This window comes from Brachycentrus maculatus, unplaced genomic scaffold (genome assembly GCF_059751285.1).
Source record: "Brachycentrus maculatus isolate JH-2025_06_01 unplaced genomic scaffold, ASM5975128v1 h1tg000038l, whole genome shotgun sequence".
NCBI lineage: Eukaryota > Metazoa > Arthropoda > Insecta > Trichoptera > Brachycentridae > Brachycentrus > Brachycentrus maculatus.
This window is the reverse complement of record NW_028280792.1, coordinates 1,149,861-1,171,630: the sequence shown is the minus strand read 5'-3', so window position 1 is coordinate 1,171,630 and position 21,770 is coordinate 1,149,861. Positions and strand designations below refer to the sequence as shown.

Genomic DNA, 21,770 nt, shown 5'->3' with positions numbered 1-21,770 from the left:
AAGAAAATACTTTATAAAATAAATATAGCTACATTCATCATTATTTATATATATATATATATATATATATATATATATATATATATATATATATATATATATATATATATATTTATATATATATATATAAATATGTATATATATGTATATATATATATATATATATATATATATATATATATATATATATATACATATATATATATACATATATATATATATATATATATATATATATATATATATATATATATATATATATATATATATATATATATATATTTATATATATATTTATATATATATATATATAAATATATATATATATATATATATATATATATATATATATATATATATATATATATATATATATATATATATATATATATATATATATATATATATATATATATATATATATATATATATATATATATATATATATATTTACATATATATGTATCTTGTAAAATATCTGTTGCTTTTATTTTTTAAGACAATGTGCGTCCCATGTAGTAAATACGTGTTCAAGAATAATTTGATGTTTTACTCGTATAAGTTGATAAAAAACGCAGTACGAAACGGTATTTTAATTTACGATTTCGATTTCAACTTAGAATGCATTGTAAAAGTCTCAGTTTTAATTATTTCCTGAGAAATCATTTAAAAACTATTTTATTTTATGAAAAATATGAATTGAGTTCTTCTGTTTTGGTAATTACATTTTTTTATTTAGTATCACAGAATGGAGAATCAACTACAGTAATTAAATCAATGACTGTAAAATTCTTTGTTATATGAATTCACATTGAAAAAACGCAACATTTTACCTGAAACCTGATATAAAACGGTTGTGTAACTTGATTGATATGATCTAAATTCCTTGTACATTTTCGGTTCAGGACAATAAATTAAGGTTATTTGTGTCTCGTTATTCAATATTCAAATTCTATTAACCACAAAACTACGCACATTTCCAGGCTTTTGTTGTACTGTTTTGGCTGAGCCTGAATTACGTTTAGAATTTCTTCCTGACATCCGACGTTTTCATGAAGTATTTACACAAATTTCGTTCGGTAACTTTCCTCATTAAATTCCGCATGCCAACAGTGCGGATGGAGGTTTATTCGTTGAACTGTGATTTCTATTTATACAAGCTAATAAACTCCTAATTTCCCCTTTTCATTTATAAATTTATATGCCATTTAAACTTGGGTCTCACGCAAAAATATGCCATCCAGCTTTGTAAACTAAATTCAAAGCTTACCTAACACGATCATTTATGGGGGGATTATTATTATATCTGTTATGAACTTTGAATTGTGTTTGATACCCTTCGAAAATAACCTTATCTAAATTATCCTGATGATAAAGTTTTTCCCATTATATCAGCAGTTTACATTAGTACAAGTATTTTATCTCTCCAATATTTAAATACACCCCAGAGTATCTAAAGGAGCTGTGTATTCCAAACGAATTGGTTGATAGACGTCTCACGCTTCGATCGTCTATGATAATTGCTATGAGTAAAGTGATCTTATCAGGTCGCAATCAGCGCTCTAAATTTGTAGAGCGTGCCTTTGCTGCAACGGGACGGATGGCGTGGAATGCCCTTCCACCAGAAGTTAGAAATTATTCAAAATTATTATTTTTATTAAAATTATTACTACAGAGACAATAATTTATGTATCTTCCATTTCGTTTGACTTCTACTTTCTCTTCAACTTTGTTTGTCATAAGTGACTTTATAAAAAAAAATAATATAGACTTACACATTTTAATTTTCAACCTATTCAAAACGAAAAAAAATATCTTACAAAAAAAATATATGAAATACAAATTACCCATTAATTTTGTACTCGTAATTATTTTGCCAATTCATTAATTCTTTATGTACCAGACAATAGCAGTTAGTATCTTCGTACCCGTTTGTACCTAATTACAATTAATATTGACGATTTCGGGTCAATGTCGTCTTTTGTCCGTATGCTAGTTTCAGTGCACAATACAATGTGATGATGGAGCCAATTTGTCATTTGCGGTAATTTGGGATAATTTCAGGTGTTTTCGATCCGTTCTGTGAGTTCCACGATCACAGCAAACCTCCGTCATGTAAGTAAATTGCAATAAGCGCAGAACAATCCGCCATCTTGCCGTACCTGTTCCCAAAATGGCGGCACGTCATGCAGAAAGACGGTTTCGTGTCTGTCCTATCATCTGGCTGTGCATGTTTTGCAATAATTTCGAATTAATAAAATGTTTTTTGCAATGTTTTTAGAGATTTATCTGGATATTGGTTGTGCTGTCAGTCACGAGTATTGCATGATTTAGAAAATCATTTGTCTTGTCGTCCTTCATAGCACTAAATGTCATTTTAAAAATAAGGTTTCCATTGAAAATATTATTTTTATTATTATTTAAGTATGACAGAAGAAATACTTTATATCACTTTATGTATTAATAGGGAGGTACAATTAAAAACTTATTTTATGGCACCATCTTAAATGAAAATGGCTTTTTTTTGTAAAATAAAACGTCATTTATTTAAACATCTACATCAATATTATTAATTATTGTATGTCGGGATTTGAATCACACCCAATGTAACACATAAATACTATTCAATCATGTTTTAATATGTATTACTAATGTCGAAGAAACATTGCACGAATGACTAGAAAATTCATATGTATGTCCCATGCACTTGCACGACACAATGTTGGGACATACATATACGAGTATATGTCCAGTAATAGATTTACTATACGTTACAGTCAAGTAATGAACAGTAAAGTACAAGTAAAGTAAAGCAACGTCCCCACACCGGATGTGTCACGGAACGTTGTCACGCAGTTGGTTGCAGTAGGAACAACTTTCATTTTATTAGTTCAAAGTTAAACCATTTTGTGAAAAAACTTTTGCCTAATTTACTAGAACCTGTTTATGGTACAAATGTTTGATAATAAACGCGAATCTTTCTAAACTCACCGTACTGTTTAATGAAGAAAGTTTGTCAATTAATAATTATAGAACTTTATGTTCATTTCTTACCTACTGGTTCTTTTGAAACATATCTAATAAGGAATTTTAACAAAGTAAGCAGAATTAAAGAAATATTGGAATTTACCTTTAATTATAGACAAATAGAATTTAGTAAGTACGGTAATTTACCAAAATGAAGTAATTAATTTCCTATATTGTCTGAAATCTGAATTATGTATAATAGTAACCCTTTTAAGGCTTAATATTATGCAATTAGTATTACAATACGATATTAAAGTTTTTCATTTAATTTGGTAATATTTGATATTTATTATCAACCAAATAAAAACCCACATGTCTTGAATATTTGCTATTAAGCCATTAAGTATATATTTCTAATCTGTTGTTTAAATATATGTTAACCTATTTTAATTATTGTCCGTCCGCCTCCATAGTGCAATGGTCAGCACGCTCGGCTACCGTTCTGGAGGTCCCGGGTTCGATTCCCAGGAGGGGGTCAAATAAATATTAGTGATTTATCACTGTAATATTTATTCAATATTACCCTGGACTGGTACCTGAAGCGGAGGGTTGATCACCTTTCCTTCATGTGGTAACGATCAAGATAACACTGCGTTTATATGAAACAGTGCCCTATGCACCATTGGGGTGCGGATAAGGGTTTGAAGAATTTTAATTATTTATATTTTAAATTAATACCACATTTCAAAATATTTATCTATAATTTGACTCTTTGTGTATATAGGTATTTTTACTTATATATTCACGATAACATTTACAAATCCTAAATTCAGTATTTGTACCACATGCTTGTATGACAACTTAACTGTGACTATGATAACTAGAAAACGCAAATTGTAAAAAATACACATTATAAAAACTCACAAATAAAACTACAGGCATGAAGGACCATTGGATATAACTTCGAAGGATTTTCTATTATCGTCTTGAAAGTAACCCTCTATTTTAACTAAAAGCCCCACCTTTTTTGCCCCAAAGGTACGTTTATTGGCTCAAAAAGATTGCTTTTGTAGCCCGGAAGACTTGCCAGCCAAAAAAATTGAAACAGTGTAAATTGTCCGGAATAAATAGAAAACTTATCGTAAAACTGTTCCCTTAAAATAGTACAACAATTTAAATCGCGGGTAACGCCGGGCAAAAATTCTTTATAGTATTTTTCCTAATCCCTGTAAAAACCCAGACTTCTATTATATATTTTCAACTTAATCATTTAAATTGTAAATAAAAACACTTGTTTTTTGTCACTTGCGTATTATACTTATTTTTTAACGATTAGTTTTGGAAGCAACAGATGCTTCCATCTACAGATTTAAAAGTAAAAAATAAATATAATACTCAAGTGGTAAAAATATAAGCGTTTTTATTTACAATTTAATCATGTCTTCATCACAAAGTGAATGCCGAAATAACAAATAACTTAACGTAGATGTTGATTTACTAATAAATTAATTTAAACTTTTTTATTTTAAATACCTACACATTGAAAATATAACATTTTTGTAAAAAAATATAAAAGTAATAAAGAATTACCACAAAGTAAATGCTTTAAATATTAATAATATTGAGAATAAAAAATGTTTACTTATTTATTTTTTTACAAAAATGTTAATAAAATTAGCATATAACTACTCACCGAGATTTTTACGTCTACCGGTTTCGAGACGTACCCGTCTCTTCGTCAGGACAATCACTAACACAGCAATGCTGTACCCGTCTCTTCGTCAGGACAATCACTAACACAGCGATGCATTTTTGTAAAAAAATAAATAAGTAAAAATGACTAACCACAAAGTAAATGCTTTAAATATTAATAATATTGGGAATAAAAAATGTTTGGCTTTACTCAGTGGGATTGATCGGATTTCGTGACCGTTCTAGTTTTTTTTTACAAGGGTCGGGATTATTTTTAACATTTCAAGTAATAAAGCTTCCACAAATAACCTCCCCATTCCACTTCCCTCTCCACATAAACAACCCTTATCTCATAGAAAGTATTTGAGAAAGCCTTACTTCTGTTTACGGTTCAGTTATCAAGGAACGCGGGCTGAGTCGGACGTCTATTTTATGTATTCAACTTCGTTATAATTTCTCGTGATACCATTAAAAATGTATTGGAATTTTAAAATGTTGAGAATGATTTAAATCCAAATCGCGTAAAAAGTCATTATTGGTTAAAATTTTACGTGAACATTAAAAATGTCCGAACTTTGTTCAGAACTCGACGATGTAAGTTTTTAAAAAAAAAATATTATTCACTAATATAAGAAATGAGAAAATTAACAATAGCAATGAATAAACTCATTATTTATTGCAGATTCTAATCCTACATTTAAATTAGATATTTTTTATCTAGGTTTTTATCGAAAAAAAGAAAAAGTACAATGTCTTAAGTTTTTTACAGACATTTGTTGGTAGAACAACATTTTATATACTAAAATACACAGTTTGAATAACTAAATAGTTTTTTCCACATTTATTTAATGTGATCAGTGACCGGGTTTCCTCATTACCGATACCATCAGACTGGTCTGATAATGTCGGTAACGACGAAACCCGGTCACAAGTCAAATAAAAATAATGCAAAAATACCTATTTAGTTTATATTTTATTCTACATATATAATAATATCGTTTAGAAAAATATCAATTAAATTATATATATATATATATATATATATATATATATATATATATATATATATATATATATATATATATATATATATATATATATATATATATATATATCTATATTTATATATATATATATATATATATATATATATATATATATATATATATATATATATATATATATATATATATATATATATATATATATATATCTTTATAATCGGTATCAGCAATAAAAAAAAATTCTATTTGAATCGTAAGGTTTTTTTTAAATACATGTTCACTTAAAATTATTCTAATTCTGTATCAATTTTGTGTATTATTATTATCAGAATTTTTTAGTATAGAAAATTTCGTGCATATATTTTTTAAATAATGATCTGTCAATTACCCTTTTGAATTATCTTAATTGGAAGTTTTACAATCTCTCTAAAAGTTAATTTAAAAAAATTAAATCGGATTTTTTTCATGTAAAAGATTACAAGCTTTTATGTAAAACATAAAAATAAAAACTTTAATACTTTTTGGATCCTCTCAAGTCTCTTCCTTCCTCTTTTATTATTTTTAAAAAATCCATTTAAACTATGTACCATACATATTCAGGTGCGGACTAGTACTAATGAAAACAGTGCTATTTTATTAAAAATAAATAAATCTGTTGTATTTTATTCTCTTGCATGGCGTTATTTTGTACTAACGTATTGTGGATACCAGGAGAGCAAATTCAAGAAAGGGACCAGCAAGGGAAGCGGAATAGGAGATCCGGAAGAGGTTCCTGACACTCTCAAAGTTGTCAAGCCGCTCATCAGACCCCCCGATCAAGAACGACTATCAGAAGCGGTAATTTTAATTCGTATTTTATTTAAATCGTTTTATAATACATCTTCTTTGTCTTATATTAGATCTGAAGATCGGTTTTTCTCAATAAAGTGACTCCTCCTGTGATGTTGACATCAACCATATTACATAAATGTATAATTAATTTCACTTTGAAATTGGTACATTAGAATTTTACAGAAAATTGATGGAAGTGTAATATTTCTTTTTTTTTAATTATTAAACAATTTGGACTTATATTTTTATTTTTATTTTAATAAACTAATTTCTATATATGTATGTAATTGTTAAATAGTCGATTTTAAAATCCAGTTTTTTTTTCAAACGAATACGATCTAGAAAAAAAGTTTCGGAAGAATAAATAATTAAATAACACTTGTTTTGTGTGGTCAAATTTTTCAGAAAATATATGGAATTTTAATATTGAAGTTATCTACTATCAAAAACCAAGATGTTGATTTATTATTGTCATTAACAAATTTCTTTGAATAATTGTCAGTTAGTCGATCTTAGTCATGTTTTATTTCCAAACGGATACAAACTATCAAAAAGTTTCTACCGAAAATATAATTTTTTAAAAAATACTTATTTGGTGAATTCAAATTTGGCAGAAAATTTAATATTGCAATCATTTGCTACAAAAAATAATGATTTTAATATGTGTTGTAAATAGCTAATTTCATTAAACAATTGTTATTTGGTCGATCTTAGTCATATTTTATTTTCAAACGGATAAAATAAAGACAAAGTTTTAGCCGAATAAATAAATAATTAAAGAAATACTCTTTGTTTTTTTGATAAGGGGTTGTTTTTTCAGCAACTGAAAACAGAGATCACTCGCGTCCTGACCACAATAAATCCTTTGTTACCTAAATCTGAGGCCGAGTACAGTTTCGCTCAAGGCCAGTTCGTGTACAAGGCCCCGGACGAGGTGGGAACCTACTGCCTCTACAGCCTCCACGGCACGGCCATCCGGAAGGAATGCGAGGAAGCTAAAGCTCAGATAGCTGCGGGCTACGGTAAGGGAACATTCATGATAACTCTCTGGAAATTATTCTAACGATACCGTTGCTATGAAAAACTCACGATAAGTCGACAATTTTTTTTTTCATAAGTTCCAGACCACCGCACCGCTAAAATGAAAATCGAAATCATTTGATCTTATCAAAAGCTTTTAAACCCATGATTATTTTTACATTAAATAACAATTAAAAAATAACATTTAAACAATTTTATTTGTTTTACTTTACGATTCTAACATTACAGAAGCTTTGTTCATCATTTTTCAGTTATATACATTAATTTTAAAAGTTAACTTTTACTATCGATCAGTTTTGAAGGAAATAGTTTCATCCTCAAAACTAATTAATACCAAAAAACGTCTACAATAATGTGTAGATGTTTATTGAAATAAAAATGTTTGGTTGTAATCTCAATATTAGATTTTTGTGTTAAATACAATATAAACATGTATATGTAGTAAACACATATACATACAAGACATGTTATCAAATGGAAAATCACAAAGTTAGTGTTTCAAATATTGATGATATTTTGCTCCATAAAAATAGAATATGTCCTAAATCATCGCTTTATAAACCATTTCATAAAACTTTAAATGCGCCAAATTCAATGTTTTTTCACATTAATTTACACTTTTGTTTAAAGGTGCTATAAACTTGGACGATTCTGGACCTAAGAAAATTAAAGCGAAGAAATCCACTGAAGAAGAAGAAGAGGAGGAAGAAGAAGAACAAGGCGCTGAGGAAGAAAAACCAGGTCATTAAAATTACAATATTGTTATTTAACTACTACCATCACGCCGTTTCCCCGCAGGGGTAGGCAGAGAGGATGGAACGCCACACTCTTCTGTCCTGACATACACTCCTTGCCTCCTTCTCATCCATACATCTAGTCATACATGCCCTCCGATTGCGCAGACTTTTGACTTATTTAATGAATAAAATAAGTAATTGAAATATAAAATGATAACAATTTAAACACCAACAGAGGATGAAGAAGAAGTCGAACAAGCTGATGAAGAAGCTGGTGGTGAAGAAGAAGACGGTGGAGGAGCTCCCGTGGAAGCGTCTGATGAAGAGCTGGAGGGATTAGAAGGCGATGAGAAGATCGTCATCCTTCCACGCACCAGGAAGTTAGCCAACCAGTTCAACTTCTGCGAGAGGGCAACTCTCACGGCCAGCTACCCGAGTCGGGTAATAATCTGTTAAGATATTCTCCAAGATTTTTTTTTTAGCAGTAATCCACTATGCCATGATTTAAAATTTCAGACGGTGGAAACGCAGACAGTCCCGCCACCGCGAGCCACCTTCTCCGCTACGGCACTGCAGTCCATTATTTACGATTACTACATCCAGGATTATGAGTCTAAAGAAAATGAAAGGGAAGGAGACAAACCTAAAAAGGTAACTTAATCATCTAACAATCAAGTCTTCTTCTTCTTCTTCTTATAGGCCTTGCGGCCTGTTTTTAAGAGGCATTTTCACGTTTGTTTACTTTTTTTTGTTTGTTTGTTATAAAGTTTCGGTTAGTAAATGCTTCGTTTAGTTTCTAAAAGGAGCAAAATGAAGCATTTATTAACTAAAAATTTGGACACACTCAAAAATATCATTTTATTTTCATTGCAATAAATTCTTCTATTAAAAACATAATATTGTTTTGCTTTTTGTCATTAATTATTTTTAGATGAGACTTTTTAACGTAAACATCTGATGCATGATATTGATGGATGTAATTTGGCATTTTTGCAGGCGAAAAAGAAAATCCCTCAACTGAAAGAGAAAACGGACAAGGAGATCGCAGAGGAAAAAATTCAACAAAAAATGAAAGAGAAATGGACCGTTCTAGAGAGACTTGTCAATCAAAATATTTACGACGAAATCGGTAAATTATCCACATCAAATACTACAACCTGCAGATTCACACAAACACACCCATTCCTCGCTCACTTGATCATTTATTTTTATAGGCCAAGACTACCGGTATTGGGAGGACCCGTCAGATGAATTCCGTGACGGAGATGGTTCATTACTTCCTCTTTGGAAATTTTCCTACGAACGAATGCGCAGCAGTACTGTTACTGCCCTCGCATGGAATCCACATTACTACGATCTGTTTGCTGTCGCTTATGGAACCTGTAATATCTTAATTTCTTTACTTTAATTAATTCACTCATCGGCGAGTTCATTGCTTTAATCTATATTTTAATATAAAATCTAATAAAAAAGATTTTTAAAAAAATATATATGTATTTATGTATGAGTTACAAAAGATTGAGTAGTGTGGTTGTCAATCATGGGTTGAATGGTAAATGTTGCACGTGTGTAAAGTGATCACTTAACGAGCCTATAATAAGTTATAAGCCCTGCAAACGCCCAGACTTCCATATTCTTTTTCATCATGTTTAGATGTTAAAAATGTTGGTCTATCCAAAATATAGCACTTTGAATAAATATTATATATGTATGTACTTTGAAACACTGCTTTAACGTTATTTAGTATACAATACAAAATAAAATGTACAATTCGCTATCTCTGCTAGTAAGTTTCACAATAGTGTTTTTTCGACAGTGGACTTTATCAACAGCCAAAAAGAAGGATGTCTCTGCCTCTTCACAATCAAGAATCCATCGTTTCCAGAATACGCTGTGATCACGGAATCTCCTGTGATATGCCTCGATATTCACAAAAAGTTTCCGTACCTCATCGTCGTTGGTATGATCAAAATAAAAATAATTATTTAATAATCTTTATTGATGTATTTTTCTCGCGTATTTTATTGATATTCTAATAATATTTGCAGGACTTTACGATGGCAATGTCTGCGTTTATAATGCTCAACTCGCTAACGAAAAAACCTACCAGTACAAAAGTGATACAGTCGATTCAAAACATAGTAGTCTTGTTTGGGATGTAAGTCACTTATTTTGTTTTCAAACACTTTATTGATAGTTGGCCGATTTCGAAGTACAGTAAGACCTCAATATAACGGAATAATTGGGGGAGGGAATGTCCGTCAACGCCGAAAGTCCGTTATTTGAATTTTCAAGCCTATTTAGGCTTAAAAAAAATTTAAAAACTTTATTTCTTAATGTAAATACTGTATTTAGATAAATAAACAATTAAAAAATAGACAAACAAAATTATATTTATCATCTTGTCACTCGTCGTGAAGTGACGTTGCTGTTCGATACCGACGCGATTGCTTTCGTCAATACTGCTTTGAAAAAGAAACTATTTTTTTTTTTTTAGATAATAAAGTATTTGAAATTACGAAAATGTGTATTTTAGACATATGACGTGACTATCATGGCCGTTAAAAATTGTTTACACTTGAATTTAAGCGTGTATAATATTAACAGGACGTTTTCATATTTTTAAATATTACGGGAATTTTTGTCAGTCATTTACGATGTTCGTTAAATGGAGAGCCATTATATCGAGGTTTTACTGTACTTAATTACATTGTAATCTCTAAGAACGGGGATCTGTTATGTGATAACGGTGTAGGCCACTCCCTCAGATTTTATCGGAATCTTTGGATAATAACAACTTCTATAGAAATCAATTTCAAATCTTGTTAGATTTGACCATTGACATTCGAGTGTTATTTCGAAGGTTCGCTGGGGTCCCGATTTGGCTGACGGAGAATGTTGCTTCTGGTCCGTATCCGGAGATGGTAAAGTCACATTTTGGACAGTCCTCCCGGGAGAGCTGTTGGCTGCCACGGCCATTCTGCTGCAACTACCAGGACCCGGTTCTACCATCAAGTCCGTCAGAGGTGCGTTCAATCTTACACTTGATTATTATGAAAACCTATGTACGCCAGTATTGAGAGACGTTCTTTAAGGATTGGATTGAGTAAATTATGTACAAAACCAAACAGCAACGTAGACATGCAACGTTTAAAAATTCAAAGCATACACATAAATCCGTTATTACTTAAATTGAACCCTAAGAATAGACATATCTGCATGCCAGTGTATGGGAGTATATATGTATATATTTTTTCATTCTATAACCTGAGACCAAAATAAAAACATCAATCCTCAGGCCTTCGTTAACAAACGTATTATCTTCATAGTATTAATAAATTGAATATTACTTTTATTGGATAAAAATTAATTATAAATGTTTGATATGTACCGATATGGTCAGAACGTAAATATGATCCAAAGAGCGAGAGCAAGAAGACAGTTGCGGACTGATATCAAAGCCCGGAAGGTGTCCTATCTGGGGCATATACTTAGAGGAGAGCTACAATATTACACCTAATAGAGGGTCGACAAGGTGCGGACAGAAGGCAGTTCTCCTGGCTCCGGAATCTACGAGATTGGGCGGGGAACAGAACCGTCGAGGCGCCGTTTAAAGCTGCCCAAGACAAGGATAATTACTCTACAGTGATGTCAGGGGGACCTGACATGACACGCACAGAAGAAGAAACTTTTAAGAAATATTGATTGCGTGTGATAATAATTTGCAGGGTGTGGCACGTGTCTGACGTCACACCCGCTGCACTCGGAGGTGTACTTGGTGGGCACGGAGGAGGGGCTGGTGCTGCGCTGCAGCCGCGCCTACTCGCGCGCCTTCCTGGGCGTCCTGCACGCGCACAGGATGCCCGTGCACGCCATCCACTACAACTCCTACGACGGGAAGATCTTCGCCACCTGCTCCGGCGACTGGCGCATCAAGATATGGGAGGACGGCAGGGAGTAAGTCGTTTGTTGCCATTTTGCTGATTCAAAAACTAACCGACACAGGCAGAGAGAATAGAATGCCTCACCACTCTTTCTTTGCAAACTTTCTTCGCCTTCCACATGCATGCATCTCCTCATGCATACCCGCTGATTATTTGAAGTATTTTACTGACCGCTTTCAAGTATTTTACATACCTAATCATGCTAAGTTTTTCTCGGTCTTCCTTTGATCCTTTTTCCAACTAAATTCGCCTAATAAATGTATTTTACCGTTCTTTCTTTACTTGTTCGTTCTACATGTCCAAACCATTTCAACACACCTTTTTCAATTTTATCAATAATGCAAATCTCAGCCTTACATTCTATCGTTATTTCACCATTCGAACATCTATCATACATCGTTTTACCGCACATTCGTCTGAGGGATCGCATTTCGACTGCATTCAGTTTACTTTCATCCTTCTTTTGCCAACTCTATGCTTCACTTCCATACATTGATTGCTGATTTAACAATTTTATAAAAAACAGACAATTTTTAAAATCAGGCTATTTTTTTGTAAATATTTTCAGTGAACCCCTGTTTATGTTTGATCTCGGATCGAGCGTTGGAGATGTGAAGTGGGCTCCTTACTCTAGCACTGTTTTCGCCGCGTGCACTTCCGATGGCAAGGTAAGAAATAAAATATCTTTATAGTCAGTCAGGCATCCAAATTAATAATTATTAATTAATAAACTGAATAAATACTTAATGGAAAGATATTTGTGTTAGTTATACATTCTATTTTTTTTCCTTTCAACATTCTTCATACCTTATGTTTTTTTCTATGCCAATAGGCAGTAAACATACTGTACCTTTTATTGCTTTATATTTTACATTTTGCCCTGTGTTTTCTTATTTGTTTCATTCTTATTTATTTTTCAGTCTTGTTAACCTTAATCCTATGTCCCAAAATGAGTGATGTAAATTACTCATCGGGAATATTATACAAATGACTTATGTGTATAATATGCTTAAATATATAAAAATATATGTGAATTATTCTTTGACAATAAACAAGTATTTATTAAATATATTAAAAAATAGTATTTTCATAAATCGATGTACTGTTTTAAATGTATTGAATATTTAAATCTTGTTTTTACGATTTAAATGCTATTCATGAGATGTGTTATTGATTTTATTGTAACCCTTAAGTTAAATATCATTTACATGCATTCCAACACGTTTTGTTTTAGGTGTACGTGTTCGACCTCAATGTGAATAAATATAAACCAATATGCATTCAAAATATCATATCGAAGAAAATGAAGAAGCTTACGAGGATAGATTTTAATTACCATCTGCCTATTCTTTTGTGCGGTGATTCGAAGTAAGAATGTTTAAACCTTTGCTAGGCTTATTTTATTATGGATACATTTTTTTCATAACACCAAAAGCTTTGTTACTACACTGTTCTAAGTTTTTTTACTGCCCTGTAGGTAGGTACGTTTACAGAAAACCGTGAAAGTAATTCTGAGATATTAAAGAAAAACTACCAACAATTTTGTAAAAACGCCCGCCTACCTTCTATTTTGATTCACACAAGATTCTAAAACACATTAGTTATTTAGAAATTAGCAGTCTGAAGATGCCCATTGTTATGACAGCTCTCATTGGTCATAAAATAAGTAGAAACTTACAAAGTATTTTCCATTTTTATTCGTAAATTAGTAAACATATATTTCATTTCACAACATTTTGAGTATATCCAGAAACTTGATCACAAATTGTAAATCATGTTTTCAGACGTTTCCCAGTATTTAAAAATAATATTTAAGAATACGATCTTGCATACATCCAAATTTATATATATTTTTTATTTTGAAGTTTGCTTCTGACGCCCTAATTATTATTTTTTTGTTTTATTGAAATGTTCATATCCACAGAGGAACGATTCACCTGGTGAAGTTGTCGCCAAATCTCCGTGAAATGTGTAAACCCCCCAAGAAGCAACAGAATTTGGATCAACGCACACTCCAGGAAATGAAACTTGCTAAACTTTTGAGTCTCGTCAGAGAACCGCCAATTGAACCGGAAGTGGTCGACGAAAAAGTAGAAGAAGATTAACACTAATACCAACTCGATATTATTATGTATGTTGATAACTGTTACATACAATTTAATCAAAAATCTTAGAGTTAAATAAATTACCCATTATCATTATTGTTATTAATAAAATTTAAATAAAAATATGTTGAAATTAATTTTTTCTTCTGGTTCTTATCCGTTCCTAAGTGGTGCATACGGCACTGCATTGAATGAACGCGGTGTAAGTTGATCGTTATTATATGAAGGCAGGATGCGTATGCAATATTCCTAGATAAAGGAGTCGATGAGATGAAAATGACGTAAGTGAAGAAGCTCAGGGTGAAGGATATTACCGCTCTATGGGATAGGAAATTGAATAACAGTGGTAGGTAGGTACTGTAGAGATTTGGTTACAATTTAATTAAATATGCTCAGATCTTTGAGAAAATGTAGTCAAGGAAAACTTAAATTCAACTTAAATTCTATAATTAAACGCAAAAACTTTTAACTAGACTAATACATTTTGTCCAATTTTGGTAAATCTACAGAGGTTTAAGTAGTATTAAGTAGTAGAGGTTTAAGTTAAAAAAATATATACAAATCTCTGGAAAATATTTTATCAACATGCAACACCAAAAATTAAATGGTAATAATAATTTGAACTGTCAAATTCTTGCTGTCATTTTCAACATTCGGAATTCATTTGTTATGAATTTGACGTTTGTAATGTATTCGAAAGTTTTATCAATTATAAATCATTCTTAAAGTTACTCAAATGTTATCGCAAGTAGAAACGCACAACTATGCGACTTACTTCGTGCAAATTTCATCGTTATCTACTTTTCCTCGGTGTCACACAAATAATACTCATATTCACATTATGGACGATCATATCCCTCTGGAACGTAAAGGCAGTCACATTACCGATGAAGGATCACCAATTCACGCGCGCTGTAAAGCCTCCGAACAAGCATATAACCAAAATGATCACCATCGTCATCAGGCAGTTTGAAAACTTCGATAATGACGTCGCTCCGACATTACAATCGATCATACAGTTACTTCCTAATATGCCCATCGTCATAGTGTCTGATAGCCCTCCATATCCGCCGTTTGAGTTCACAGTTCCGAATAAAACTCTTCGGAACGTCAAAACTGTCAATCTGGAAGCAAACCTCTTGCTGTCTGCTACAGAATCAGATCCACTGACTTATATTAAAAGCAAATATGCGTTATTTATCCCAGATTCGATGCGCATTACTTCCCGTCATGGTATCCAGCACATGTTGACTCGCATTATGAAAGATGAAATAAATGTCGCTGTTCCTTTCTCGAGCACCAAGTCTCTGATCTGCCAGAAGGTGGATTTGAATTTGCGTGAATGGTCACTTAAATATGAGCAGAACAAAGACAAGACGACGTGTGACGCAGTCTCGGGAAAACATGCCCTTTTGGTTCCTACCGAATTGTTGAAAACTCTTCCCTTTCCTTTTATGATGCCTTTTCCGGAAGCATTCTACCTTCAAACAGTAGCGAAGGAATTAAAGGTTTGTGGAAAGCTGCTCTTTTTTCTTTCATGAAAAGCCTATTTCTACACTTCAGTACTGTATTTAAAAAGATACGTAGATATACACACATATAATTTTTTTAAGGAAGATAAAACATTTCTCCTGTAAGGAAAATAAATTTAAAAAATATTGATCTGTGATTATGATCACTGAAACATTTTTTTTCAAATATAAAGAAATATTTGTGTTCTCATATTTCTTGTTTTTTTTTGTGATATACCATACACAAATGTTGCAATCCAATAATATCTTCAGATAAACTAAGGTGGTTCAAAAATAGGATATCAAGTTGTGGCAGCATCCGAATCAATATATGTAAAGCTTATATTGATAAAACAATTTTAAACTCACAAACTATTATTGTTATTTGTAACACCTGCATTCAACCCGTCGGTGCATGGAGCACCGCATTGAATTAATGCGGTATTAATCTGACCGTCAATTACAAGAATACAAGACAATCAGTCCTGCACGCTAGATTCTAGGATGAAGAAATAAAATATATATTTAATATGTTAGAGATGACAAAAATGAAAGACTGAAGGTGAAAGAAAGGTGAAGGGCATCGTTGCTTTGTATTTAGGTACGGAAATGGAGAGGGAATACGATTTTATTTTATAAATATTTGTGTTTATTCTGTTGTTTTCAGGTTACCATTTTACCGGACGTATCCTTCACGGATGGAAGACCTCTGTTCCGGTCGCAGCCGGCCAAGCAGAACATGAAGGTCGCGGAGAACAACAAGCGCGGAGCTCTGTACCAGGCCGTGGGCGTCAAGAAGGTCACTCGGGAGGGCGGCAGCCTCGAGTGGCACGGCTGCACCAGGGACTCGGAGGTGAGCTCCTTCCGTGGACATACCTCCGACTTCTTTTGATAATAAATGTGGTATATTACTGTTTATTTATTTAATATTACCCTGGACTGGTACCCGAAGGGGAGGGCTGATCACCCTTCCTATGAAAACAAGAGTTTTAAGGATCAAGATAACACTGCATTTATATGATGCAGTGCCCTATACACTATCGGTTGTAGACGAGGGTTTGAATAATGAGTGATGGAGATCCTCATGTAACCCTTTGGGTACTGGGACTTTTTGGGTTACATTACCAGAAATACCACAATTCCAACATATATAATTCAAAAGTGAAATGCGTTTGATGATTCATAAACGCTGCACCATTGTTGAAATAAATCAATTTTTTAATTCTTCATTCGGCAGAACAAAAATTGCACAGCCGGAGTTATAATACGGACTTACTAAATGGATGCAACCTTGTACAAAATCAACTATAAGTAAATTCTGCTTGCTTAATGTTCACCTCCTTTTTACGTGTTTTCTCCATTTTTTATTCTTCTTCATCAATTTACTATTAGGGTTCAGGAAAAGATCATGACTTCATTAGATAAAAAAGGGAACTGGTTCATGTTGTCAGCAATGTGATTCTGTTGGCTAGCGCTGCTTCCCCCCCGTGGTGAGCGTGCCCTCGTACCTGACGGTGGGGCGCTGGACGCCCCCGTGCTGCCTGGCGCACCTGCGCCGCACCCTGCGCCACGCCCTCGCCACGCTGCAGGCGGCCGGCGCGCGCTGCTGGCTGGAGGGGAGCACGCTGCTCGGGGCGGTCACCCGGTCAGTTTATTGTATTCTCATACGTACACTAATTCTCAATTCAGTGTCCGCCTTTTCATAAATATGCTTTAGGGAAAAATATGAATGAAAAATACGCCATTTTTAGCTATATGAACTATGTACTGATTTTTTTATTTTATTACATGTATTATGTAGAAATCATATTGTGACCTAATCCAATTTTACTTCTTTTAAGTTGAATGATTTAATAAGACTGAAACATGTTCAAATTACTTAATTATCCTTACAGTATTAGAAAATCGGTTGTAGCTAGTTATAATGTTTATTTTTTTTTTTTTTTTTCAATTTATGATCTCATTTCAATAAACAGCATCCAAAATATATGCTGTCAGAAATGATAACGTTTGATCTCAATAGAAGGACGTCTGGAATATTTTTTGTAGTATTTATAGTATGTATTCAAATTTATTCAAACTTGTCCGCCTCCGCAGTGTCATGGTCAGCATGCTTGGCTATTGATTCCCAGGGGGGGTCAAATAAATATACGTGATTTTTTCACTGTAATATTTATTCAATATTGCAATATTCACTTGTACCTGAAGCAGAGACCTGATCACCTTTCCTTCATGTGTAACGATCAAGATAATACTGCGATTATATGATGCAGTGCCCTATGCACCATCGGATGCGGATAAGGGTTTGAAGAAGAATATCTCATTTCCATAGTATTTTAGGTCAAGCTTAAGGGAATACGGTGACCACACAATCAAAACCAGAAACAATTTTGCTGTTTTTCTTTTTGTATGTGAAATTATGGGTGTTATAAATTAACATTGCCACGACCAAACTTGTTATTTGTAACCATTCATTTAGTGATTTCTGTGTAGGAAAAAGGTGTCAATCACACGAGGATGGAATGTGATGTCTGTACTATGGAATGTATGGATGGCTAATAATTTTTTTTTTTAAATTATCAATTAATAAATGTTCCTTTAAAAAATCTTGGTAACTTCCCCACATGAAATAATAATAATAAATTTGGATAGCGATAATTTATACATCGCCATTTTTGTAAAATACTACCTGAAGGGCGCTTGTGATTTGAAAACGGCAGAGTCCAAACATTTCACTGCATTTTTGGCCCAGGGTAAAAAAAAATACAGATGATGGGCATTACAGAAATTACGGCTTGCGTTGAACCTTCATTTAGTTGCCATCTTTTTTAGTGAATATATGTATGATGATAACCATATTTCTTAATGGATATATGTTTGATAATTACCTCATTTAATTATAAAATATTTCTTTCTTCAAACTAGATAGTTGAAAACTAAATTACAGAGCTTCTTCTTTTTAGTGGTGACATTCTGCCCTGGGCATCTCAGTTAGAGATCGGCATCTACGAGTCGGACATGTCTCACGTCCAGTGGCTGCTGCGGGCCTCGAACCGCGGGGGCGCGCAGGACCCTCAGGGCTTTCTGTGGGAGAAGGCCACCCAGGGAGACTACTACCGGGTGCTGTTCAGCAAGCACAACCGCCTGCACGTGGACATCCTGCCCTTCCGGCACAAGAACGGCACCATGACCAAGGACTCCTGGTTCGTGAAGCACCAGAAGGACTTCCCCGACCACTTCCTCCACCCCATGTCGAGTATAGAGTTCGCCGGCAAGCAGATGCCGTGCCCGAATAACGTTAAAGATTTTCTAGAACTCAAATTTCACAAAGGTATCGCCAAGAATAAGCATGAATTAGTTTCTCATTTCAATTGAAGTCTTTTCATTATAATTCATCGCTCTCCGTTTAAACATTTTCTGTCATCTATCCCTGTATAACCCTTTGGCTACCGGGACTCTTTGGGTTACTATGCCAGAAATACCGCGATTTCAACATAAATAATTTAAATGTAAAATGTGTTCCATAATTTATAAACACTCATTGTTATTCGACAAACAACAATGGTACGCAGTCAGTTGAAATAAATCTATTTTTAGATTTGTCATTCTGAGGGACAAAAATTTCACAACCAGAGTTGTGATACGGATTTACTAAAAGTATGCAACCTTACATAAAACCGTCTAAAAAGTAAATGCTGCTCGCTTAATGTCCACCTCTTTTTTACGCCGTGTGTATTATACTGCAAATCAAATAACTCGCTGACATCCTGTATCAACACGGATAAAGTAGGGGTTGGAGATATAAATATTTTTTTTAGTTATGCAATCAATGTATTATATTGTTGATTGACCCTGACATATAAAAATGAATCTATTTGAAGAATATCACAGCTTTACACAACTAACTTTTCGCGGAAACAAAATTGGTTTATTGTACTTTGTTTTTCTCGTCTCACTTCACTTCAATCTTTGTAATATCATGACTAATTCTAAGATATAAATGATCATTTTATTCTAAATATCGATGTATAACTTGTTAAAGGAAAGAAAAAAACATAATATGAATCGAAAAATTTTGCACAACCCTGAAGGAATCCCTAACATACTATCCAAAATGTATCTGATACTTTTATAAATCATGATCATTATAAGTCATATCCAACGAATCCGGTATTTCTCGCTAGAGTACGAAAGCCGATAAGTAAATAAAAATTTTGGTATCCAAAGCGTTAAACTTTAACAAATTAGAAATTCAATATTTCAAAAATGCTGAATACTTCATAAATATGCTTTAGGGAAAAATATTAAAGAAAAATATGCCATTTTTAGCTATGTAAACTATGTACTGAATTTTATTTTGTAATTACATGTATTAATGTAGAAACATTTACTAGTCATATTGTGACCTAATCCAATTTTACTTCTTTTAAGTTGATTGATTTAATAAGACTGAAACATGTTCAAATTACTTAATTATCCTTACAGTATTAGAAAATCGGTTGTAGGTAGTTGTAATGTTTATTATATGTTTTTTTTCAATTCTACGATCTCATTTTAATAAAAATCATTCCAAATATATGCTGTCAGAAATGATAACGTATGATCTCAATAGAAAAGTTATCTGGAATATTGTATTTGTAGTGATTATTATTATGTAACCTAATCTTCCAAAATCTTGCCATGACACTAATGTTGTTTTATTTTGTTATTACTAGTATTAACTTTATAGGGTTATAATTTTAATTATCATTAAAAATCAGCCAATCGTATGTTTGGTTTCGATTTTAATTGATTAAAAGTAGTGATGAATGAAGTGGTTTACTTTTAGCCGTCCAATAAAATGCATTCTGGCACCTTAAATATCTAGCTACCCGTGCAGTATTATATCCCACATTTATTAAGTGTATTATTACAATTACCGTTAAAATATTATAAGTTTTATGCTTTTTTGCTTCAATTCTTTAAAAAAATATGTATACATATTATTTTACATATAGTTATAAATATGTTTATTTACATATTTAAATGACTTAATTTTTCCAAATATTATTTCTATAGCACTAACTAAAAGAAAAATGTTCATAAGTTGAAAGGCAAATGGGTAGAAATGCCATTGTGAGTATTTTGCATTAGAGGGTTTTTTTAGTAAAATTTTATATTGTTACTTAACACCACTGTAAATCTTCCATAGCTTATCAGATTTTACAAAATAAATAGTTAAAGTGTTAGTTAATACGTATAGCTACTTTGGTGCAAATAAATTTAAAATTATGTAATATTTATTCATAATACATAACAGAATTCTTTTATACATAATATGTTATAACAAAATTCCTTATTTACAATTCCATTATGCATAAATGAATCTCTAATGTTGTCATTTTATTATCTTATAGATTGATACATTATAAATTAAATTAAATCATGTATTACTTTTTTACATGAGTTGCGGATATTTAGCTTTACGTGTTATGTCAATGGCCTTAGTCATTTGAGAGAATGTTGTTTTATATTTGTATGTATTATAGTCAATAAATTATTATTTTAGGATGAGAGACAGCTACGATTAACTGCTTAATAATATTAATTTAATTTATGAATTAAAAAATAAAATTACAGTATGCTAAATTGTGATATATGAATGAAGATTCTGTGGTAATTAGTTTGTTTGATCATTAAATAATTTGTTTGTTTGATAGTGTGAAGTAAACAGATAGCGAGAGAAAGTTTATTTGATAATGGGCAATGATGTTAATGACTTACTTAATAAAAACATATAAGGGCTGTCAGGACAGATGTGAGTGGTGTTCCATCCTCTCTGCTTCCGTCTAATGCAAATAATATTGTGGTTTTAATAGTATCTACATTAAGCAGGTGACATACATAAACTTTCTCTTCATATTGGAAAATAAATCTGAAGCAGTCCTTTTCATTCTTG

General features: G+C 32.1%; 2 protein-coding genes across 2 annotated transcripts; both read left to right on the top strand.

Annotated features, from left to right (window-relative positions):
* The first annotated feature begins 5,223 nt into the window (after positions 1 to 5,223).
* LOC148312596 (dynein intermediate chain 2, ciliary-like) lies at positions 5,224 to 14,321 on the top strand. Its single transcript, XM_088276596.1, has 15 exons — positions 5,224 to 5,253; positions 6,375 to 6,500; positions 7,315 to 7,516; positions 8,166 to 8,276; positions 8,508 to 8,713; positions 8,789 to 8,923; positions 9,269 to 9,401; positions 9,487 to 9,654; positions 10,089 to 10,232; positions 10,321 to 10,430; positions 11,136 to 11,298; positions 12,001 to 12,229; positions 12,785 to 12,884; positions 13,451 to 13,584; positions 14,141 to 14,321. Exons 1-15 carry the CDS (start codon positions 5,224 to 5,226, stop codon positions 14,319 to 14,321), a joined length of 2,172 nt encoding a protein of 723 aa, XP_088132722.1.
* Positions 14,322 to 14,930: 609 nt separating this feature from the next.
* On the top strand, positions 14,931 to 19,886 carry LOC148312595 (ribitol 5-phosphate transferase FKRP-like). The gene is made up of 4 exons (XM_088276635.1): positions 14,931 to 15,829; positions 16,500 to 16,685; positions 17,305 to 17,477; positions 18,796 to 19,886. The coding sequence occupies exons 1-4, from the start codon at positions 15,086 to 15,088 to the stop codon at positions 19,205 to 19,207; spliced, it is 1,515 nt and encodes a 504-aa protein (XP_088132761.1). The 5' UTR covers positions 14,931 to 15,085; the 3' UTR covers positions 19,208 to 19,886.
* Positions 19,887 to 21,770: the final 1,884 nt, after the last annotated feature.